This window comes from Panthera onca, chromosome F2, assembly GCF_046562875.1.
Source record: "Panthera onca isolate mPanOnc1 chromosome F2, mPanOnc1 haplotype 2, whole genome shotgun sequence".
NCBI lineage: Eukaryota > Metazoa > Chordata > Mammalia > Carnivora > Felidae > Panthera > Panthera onca.
In genome coordinates this window covers 35,346,815-35,355,680 of record NC_138356.1, presented here as the reverse complement: position 1 = coordinate 35,355,680, position 8,866 = coordinate 35,346,815, and the positions used below count along the sequence as shown (strand labels likewise).

The 8,866-nt window shown below is 32.9% G+C and overlaps 1 protein-coding gene across 4 annotated transcripts in view; it reads right to left on the bottom strand.

Annotated features, from left to right (window-relative positions):
• Window positions 1-379: 379 nt before the first annotated feature.
• CNBD1 (cyclic nucleotide binding domain containing 1) overlaps window positions 380-8,866 on the bottom strand; it is a 456,861-nt gene continuing 448,374 nt past the window's right edge. For 3 of the 4 annotated variants that reach the window (XM_078441451.2, XM_078441452.2, XM_081792288.1), the window contains one exon: window positions 380-615. In XM_078441451.2, coding sequence (XP_078297577.2) covers window positions 499-615 — 117 coding nt within the window. In that variant the 3' untranslated portion in view covers window positions 380-498. Of the gene's footprint in view, window positions 616-4,335; window positions 4,480-8,866 lie in introns of all 4 variants that reach the window. The other variant, XR_013553368.2, reaches the window with a different exon arrangement.

Below are 8,866 nucleotides of genomic sequence, written 5' to 3'. Positions count from 1 at the left end.
CTTACATATACTATAAAATGCATAGAAAATAGGCTGTGTTTTGCAAACAAGTTTAAGACGGCAATAAAACCATTATTTCATAGTTTTTGAAAAGCAATAATAAGCTTACCATTTTTGTTTCACTTTTACACTTAATTTAATGAGCCAAAGCATGGTATATAATTTAAATATGCTAATTAGGACTTAGATGTCAGAAATTTTATTTTAAAATTTTTGGTCCTCTAAAAATTGTTACAGAAGATATTTTTATCTCCTTTTATGATACAGGACCTTAATAAAGAGAAAACAGCAAAAAATAAATAAAAAAAATAAAAAGGAAATTCAGTTGTACAAAATAAATATATTAGTAGGAATATATATGGATTAATTAGTAAGAAATTTGTCTTCGGGAAGAAATAGAATTGTAAGGTAATTGGGTAGACCATTATAGTGATTCCAAGTGAATAACAAAAACAATAATCCATGCTGAAATTCCCAATTTCTTATAAGTTGACATTTTTAATAACTGATTAGAGTATCCTTGAGATTCCTAGGAATGCTGGTCCAGCAATGGTCCCATTTTCCAAAGCCTGGAATAATTCCATTATAATACAAGGAGTTTTTCATTGTTTTATCCTAGAAAGAAAAGATTATTAAAAGTAATTAATCTTATCATCCCTAAACTTTGAAACTTATAGTAGAATGAATAGTATGAATTCCATAGGAAAACAACAAAAAAATAGCTTTTTAAAAAAAAAACTTTAAAGATAGAATTTTACCAAAGCAAATCTGTAAAAATATAATTTATGCACAATTTTCTATTAAATATAACTCAACATTCATATCTATGAATTATTTCTTAATGGAGCTATTTTTTAAGTTAGAATAAAATATTTGAGGAGAAATTATAACTTTTAATTTATAAAACTTTTTTTCTGAGATCCCTAAATTGTATGTATATGTCATTTAGTTTATCTTCCCATTACTGCTATAAGGCAGATAGCAAGGAATGATATTCCTGTTTATTTTCATTTGCCAAGATAATAAATTCTTCTAATAATTGGAATAGCTTATATTATCATATAAATATTTTATGCCTCTCTTTAAAATCTCTTCTTGAGTAACTCTCTGGAGTATTCCTCCTTAGAAGAGGCTTAGACTCCTCTGATGCCAGAAGTGGCTGTGTAACTTGCTTTGCTCAATACAGTGAGAGAAGACAGGAGGTGTGCCATTCCCAAGAAGAAGCTTCAGGAGCCATTGAGTGTTTCCTACATGGTCCCTTTTTTTGTTCCATGTGAGAGCAACACTGAGTCCTAGCAAAATGCAAACATGCAGTCAACCTATGCTGGGCAAGTAGGTAAGAAATGAACCTTTGTTGCTGGAAGTCAGTGGGGGCTTGTGGGTCATTTGTACCATGCAAAAATTTAGCATAATCTGGAGCACAGCATTAATATTTTAAAAACATCTAATTCTACATTTGGTTTTGTTTATATTGACTTTACTTATAAAAACAACAATGAAATAAAAGCCATAGGGAGTGATATTTATAAATAAGTAAAGGGAATGAGTATGTGTTGATTGCCTACTATGTCTCATCTAACTCTCACAACAATCCTGAAAGATAGGGAATGTTTGGTTGGTTTTTAGATAAGGGCACTAAGGCAATTTTTAATAAAGAATTCTAGTTGACTTCCAGGGCTGATGTGATTAATTACATAACATATTGCTTAAATATATATAATGATAAAATTAGATTTAATTCTTGGAACATAAATATTTTATAACTAATAAACAAATATCCATAAAGCAACTATGCAATCTATAACATTCAAGTTGACATTAATTTAATTTGAAAGATCATATAGTTAAGCTGAAATGATATCAGGCTTCAGAAATTAAATATGGTACCTACTGTTGTAGCGTATCGTTTTGTTTGTTTTTTTGTTTGTTTTTAGCTCAGATGCTAATATTATTGTGTGCAGCATATTAATTTAATTTTTATACCACATTTCTTCTTGTGAAAGACTAAGAAACTTTTTTCCCACTTAACATCTTATGATTATTTTCCATTCAATTGGTACAAAGAAAAAAATTACATATTAAAGTCATTATTTTTTTTCATAAAATTTGGGTAATTGAAACAATACTAATTAGAAACAGAGAATTAATCTCAGGGCAGTAAATGGATAATTAAAAGTCATAATCCAAATTGTTCAGGATACAGTTCTATTAATATTTCTATTAACGCCGAAGGTAACAAGCTGCACTAATATATAGATTTATAATAAAAATAAGAAATATATGATATCCTATGAATTGTTTCATTGAGATCTGAACATATGGAACATAGAGAAACAGTGTTTCATAGGTTGAGAAATCCCAAATTAAGTTTGGGAGATGTTAAATAACCTGTGAGTCAAAAAGCTCAAAAGTGGTAAAGCCCAGATTTGAATCCAATTCAGTCTTCTTTTTATGTTACTACAAAAATAAGAGTACTAAATATAGCATTATCCCATTTATGTAAATAGTTAAAAAAAAACCTCACAACCTTATGATCTGATAATAATGACTGAAAACTAAAAAAGAAAGAAGAGCATTGACTAAAAGCATAGCAGAATGTCAGAGAAATATATAAATATGGAGAATATAAATCACAGAAATCTTTATTGCTAGAAGCAGATACCAACAGATATAATATTTTAATGGAAATCAGTGTCAAAATGCTTTATGTTTGTGTCACTTACAATAAAAAATGAAATGAAAACCAGGATGACGAATAAAGCTAGGTAAAAGACAATTCACAGGACAAAAGAAAATAAAACCAAATTAAGAACACCTTTTAAATAGAAAGTTACTGCACTTTTGCACTAAACATAATTATGACTTTGCAGGCTATTAACTTAAAATGGTATTTTATAAATTTTATGGCTCCTATTTCCAAATAAAATAAACCTATTTCTCAAAATACTGTTAGACACCACTGATGATAAGATAGAGCATACATTTAAAAACACCTTTTCTTTTTTTTCAGGAAAAAGTAAACTCATTCAACGGTCCTAAAATTTACTCTACCATAGAGTAGAAAAAAGTAACAATTCTTTAATTTTTCTAAGTTAGATTTAAGCTAAAACTCCAAAAGTTCACACTCTGGACTTATGGGAAATTGGATTTTGTCATTCTCAGATATCACTTCCGTTCTATTCAGAATAGTGTACATGTTGTGGGTCTAACAAATTTAAGCCTTTGAAGAAGAACATCTGATCTCTCGGCATGGTCACAAATGGCATGCTGTGCTTTAAGCCCACTGGCTGATGCTGACACTTGTGAGACTACCCTTGTGACACTACCCTTGTGACACTATGGTCTACCCTTTCCTGGTGCACCACACGGCTATTCTCTCTGAAGTGTTCCATCTCAGTGGGTAACGTGGGGGAGCTGGCAGAGATCCTCTTTGTTTTATCAATATAGGCAAAATGTAAATAACATAATATTTACCATTTTACCCTCTTAAGTGTACAGTTCAGTAGCATTAAGTACATTCACACTGTTGTATAACTATCACCAGTATCCATCCTCAAAAGTTTTTTATCATCTCAAACTGAAACTCTGCAACCATTAAGCAATAACTTTCCATTCTGCTTACCCTCAAGCCCCAGGTAACCACTATCCTACCTTCTATCTCTAAGACAATCTAAGACAAAATTTTACTGTTCCAGGCACCTTATATAAATGGAATCAGACAATATTGATATCCGTTTGTGTCTAGTTTATTTCAATTAGCATGTCTTCAAGCTCCATCTGTGTTGTAGCATGTATCAGAAACTGATTCTGTCTTACAGTATTTTTCTTTATCTGGGTAACATGACCGTGTTTAGTGACAAAGGTAAGAAAGGAATTGGAATTAGTGAGTTTAGTGGACAGTAAATTAAAAAGAGAAATTCTGGAGACTAAAAAAGAAAATGCAGAAGCTGATATTACAGTGCTTGTTTTTTTTTCCCCATTGCACTAGAAAATTAATTTGAACACATTTCAGCACGTCTTCATTTGTGATTCACATTGGAAATAGAGCTTTTTAAATTTATTGCTTGGTTTGAAAATAGACAAACTTATAACAGCCTCCCTATCCATCCTCGTCTTCCCAAATCTTATGAAAACCAGCAGGTTTCTCTATTAAATACCTAGTCATGCGAATCATGTAAGAAGATGTCATTGCTATAAAACAATGCAAGAAGCAGTGAGGAAAAAGACTGCCAAGTTAAACACAAAGGACAAAATCTGTCTGCATATTCCCACACCCTTAAACACGTATTCCAGTGTGAACTGCCTGTCGGGTTTTGATGACAGAACTTGGCTCACCAGGCAATCATTCTCAGAAGGACTCAGCTCTCTCCAGAAACTGCATTTATATTTCCCAGATGATTATGTCTTTTATCAAAAGCAGCAGTTGAAAAATGGTCAAGCTCAGCATCAGAAAAGTCCAGCTATGACGACTAGTTTCACCTACAGATAAATATGGGAAAGGGTAGGAGAGCAAGGCGGTTGATGGGTTTGGATTCTTAAGAATAACATTAAGTTCATGTAGACAAAGAGTCGAAAAAGCAGTGAGCATCAGGGGGCAAATGATTTTTTTCTTCAGGAAATTAGCTTTTTTACAAACTTAGCTTATGTTTTTTATCTTTAAAATATATGAAGCAAATGTATCAAGTGCATAGTAGTCAGGACAAAATTAAAATGCACAAATGTGTGCATAATATTATAGCAATATATATGCCTCTGTGCATGAGTTCACAAAAATACATATATTCTTTAATTTCAAATAATGAGACAATGTTTTCAAAGAGAACTGATAGTGAGAGATATGCCAAAAGAAGGAGGAGGAGGAGGAGGAGGAGGAGGAGGAGGAGGAGGAGGAGGAGAAAAAAGCTTGAGGTCTCCATTTAAAATCTATAGATACATGTTACAGGATTAATGATCAATATTGTTTGTCATGTTAATCCCTATGGGAAGAATAAGTATAAATTTTATGATAAAAATATCAACCAATAGTTGGTAGAATGAGAAAAAGATTTTCACTTTTCAATAGTATATTCCATTTCATGAAGACTAGACTGAGGCATCAGGTCAAGTAATATAAAAACTTGGCAAATAGAGACTTGGGCATAAGAAGTGAAATTTAATTTAGTGGTCTTATGTTAATCATGGAGGGTCCAGAAGAGAGCAACAAAACAATCTTTAAAAAAGGAAAATGGAATTTATGAGGGGAACTGAGGGAGCTAATCAAATATAGCCTAGAGAAGAGATGACTACATGGTACTTAATTTCACTTGAAGGGATATAAGCAGAGGCATGATATTAGGGCCAAAGGACTGGTATGAATGCTGATTTAAACATGTGTCAGTAATTAAAACTATATATGCAGCTAGTGCATTTAGACTTTTATATTTACTTAAAATTGGTTTTTTGCTCCACAGAATTATGCGTTTTTGGCTCTGGACTTAGGGAGAGGAAATAACGTATATTGGCTACAACATAAGTGAGTGAGAATTTTTTATTTTGTTTTCTTTGTGAGTATTTTAGTGGAGTTATTATTCATTTTTTTTTGAGCCATGCTTTATCACTACATTTTGGAGATATGCAGTAATTGTGTCAGTTTTGTCTCTTGAAAGTTAGAAGCAGTTAATATTATTAGATTAATTTGAGATGCTTAGGTATAAAGACTAATTAAAATAAACCTTAACAACTAGCAAAAACCATTAATCATTTAATATGAGCAGAGGGTGTTATGTAAGTGATGAATCACTAAATTCTACTCCTGAAACCAATATTATACTATATGTTAACTAACTAGAATTAACAAAAATTTGAAACAAAAATTAGTCTATCAGTCTGTGACCACTGGACCCCTTTTCCAAAATTCATAAAACTATTTAACCTTTGAAAATTATAATTATAGGCCAGAGCTCAGTCCATAATTTGAATTTTTATTTAAACCTACTGGGTATTAACATTAAAAATTTCTAAACACAATTTGAAAATTAATATGGAGTGATTACTTCAGGTATTTTGAAATGTGATTTCATTTATTAAAAAAAAATAATGTTTATTTATTTTTGAAAGAGAGAGAGAGAGAAAGAGCGTAAACAGGGGGAGGGCAGAGAGAGAGGGAGCCACAGAATCCAAAGCAGGCTCCAGGCTCTGAGCTGTCAGTGCAGACCCCAGGGCGGGGCTCGAACTCATGATCATGATCTGAGCCAAAGCTGGATGCTTAACTGACTGAGCCACCCAGGTGCCCTGAAATGTGATTTCATTTGAATTTTTCGTAGTAATTCTATTTGCTTCAGTTATTTTTTGTGTTAAAATGGATTTCTACTTTGACTTCAATTCTACTCTGATTCATAATTTTTTTAAATGTTTATTTATTTTTGAGAGAGAGAGCACAAGCAGGGAAGGTGCAGAAAAAGAGCGGGAGAAAGGATCCGAAGCAGGCTCCCCGTTGATGGCAGAAATCCTGATGTGGGGCTCAAATTCATGAACTACGAGATCACGACCTGAACCAAAGTCAGACGTGGAACCTACTGAGCTACCTAGGCACCCCTCTGATTCATAGTTTTTAAAAATTATTTTATTCCAAATGATTAGATTAAAAACAACAAAAAAACCCAAAAAATCCCTATTCTGAGAATAGATTTGAGTGAAATATGTAGATTGCAACTATTATTATGGTGTCATTTTTAGTTCAAATTATTAAAGGGATAAAAATATTTTAGGGTATTAATGTAAAATATTATAAAGGCATTAGCAAGGCATTTATGTGTCAAACTACCCTTTTTCTAGTTCTATATTTCAGTTAACATTAAGTATTTCCTAAGTTTCCCTATGTGTTCAACACTATTTTGTTTTGTATGGTCTCTTATCTGCTAGTACCTTAAAATATACTATGAAAGAGAGAGGGAGACATAGGTACAAAACATTTAGCAAATAACAGTTCAGTGCATAACCAGCTATGTAATTGTAAATTACAGACCATAAGTACCCAGTAAGAAAAAAGACTACCAGTGGGAGCTACAGGCAATTAGGAATGTTAATAGAGGGTGGTGGATGTTGTGACTGAAGAAGTACTAAGATCTCAGATTGTTTAAGAGGAGTGAGGGAAAAACACTAAGAACAAGGCCAAAATGGAATTTGTGCTGAAAGAGTAAGAAAACTAAGCTGAATAGAATGGTTAGAAGGGAAAAAACCTTGGGAGGGAGAATTAAGCACAAAAAGCTGGTTTGTTTGAGGAGTCCAAATTTGCTCAGGGCAGCAAGAGGGTTTGTCTATAGACATGAATGGCAGGGAGATCAGGTGGCAGGTATGCCTGTGATATATGGTCAAAATGAACAATATAAATAAGCATCGATGCCAAACATTTTTTATTAGTTATCTTAGGAGAACCAGAAAGAATACGTGGCAAACCCAGAATTTTTGTTGTTGTTAGTTAATACTAATAAATGATTATTTCGCCTCAAATTTCTACTTTTGCTTAATCTTCCATTATTGCGTTAAGGAGCTATCTCATTCTTCCTGATTCCAGCCCTCCTGCCAATTTTGGTGGAATGCTCCTTGTTTCCTCATCACTTCCATTATTCTCTGAAGGTTTTAAATTTAAAAGCAAGCTGTATTTTTTTCCTTCCTAGTTGTTATACCAGGTTTGTGTAATTGCATAATCTCACAGACATGACGAACCACCTGTGTTCTGGAGCTACTTCATAACCCATGAGAGCCCACTGTGTGCATCTCTTCCCAACTGTACTTATAGTGACTTCACATTGGGGAGCTTGAAATCGGCTCTGATGGGGATATTTACACCATGAAAAGTGGCAAATGTGACAAGTCAAAGGTTTTTGGTTTGCTTTGCTTTGGTTTGGTTTGTTGGGGGTAGGGGAGTAGTTTGTTAAACATTGATTAACACACCATTGTGTGCAACAATGTATTTTTCCATACACCTTCCAAATGGTTTTTAGTTAAAGTTTTTATGAATCAATCAGAAAATGTCTATAGAATACCTATACTGCTTAAGGCTGCTAGGCTAGAAAGCATGAACATGAAAGCTCACAATCTGTTCTTGTTAGTACATGTATAATGCCTATAAATATGAAATCTGATAACGTTCTTTCTCATGAAATTAAAAAAATGCTTAGGTGTTTCAATATTTGTTGATGTATACGCTACAGGAAGAAAGGAAATCAAAGTTGAGTTCCATGACAACTCCTTGGATTTAGAACAGACATCCTGATAGGACCAATAATCAAATGATAGGTAACAAGACATTTTTAAGAAGAATTCCTGTGTGTGGCAGATACATTTGCACGGTTAGCAAATAATCTAGATTTTAGGATTTGGGACAAGAGTGACAAGCATCAGGTACAAGTCTGTGGATTGCTCTTCATAAATTGTTCCTGCAACAACTTTAATAAATCTGAGATTCTGATATATCCAGCTGGAAGTTTATGAATCATGTCTTAACTATGTGATGAAAGTGTGTCTGACAGCAGGGAATCTTAAAAGAAATAATGGTTTGAATGAAGGCCTTGAGTTCCCAGATTTTCCAGAGATTCCTCCATCATAAATTTGGAAGATATCAGCAAAATTATGGCATCTTTATTCTGGGCCATTTCAACAGTAAAAGCATCTCTGGTAGTATGTTTATCATTCATTCATTTATTTATTCATTCATTTATTCTTTATAATTATTGTGTTCTCATCATGTAACAGGCACTATGCTTGTCAATATCTCCCCCTTATTCAAATTACAATCTAGCAATGAAACTGATAATAATTGGTTACAGATCGGTACAGGTAAAGGTGTTTCAGACAACACAGAGAATGGCCATTTAGGGAATTGAAA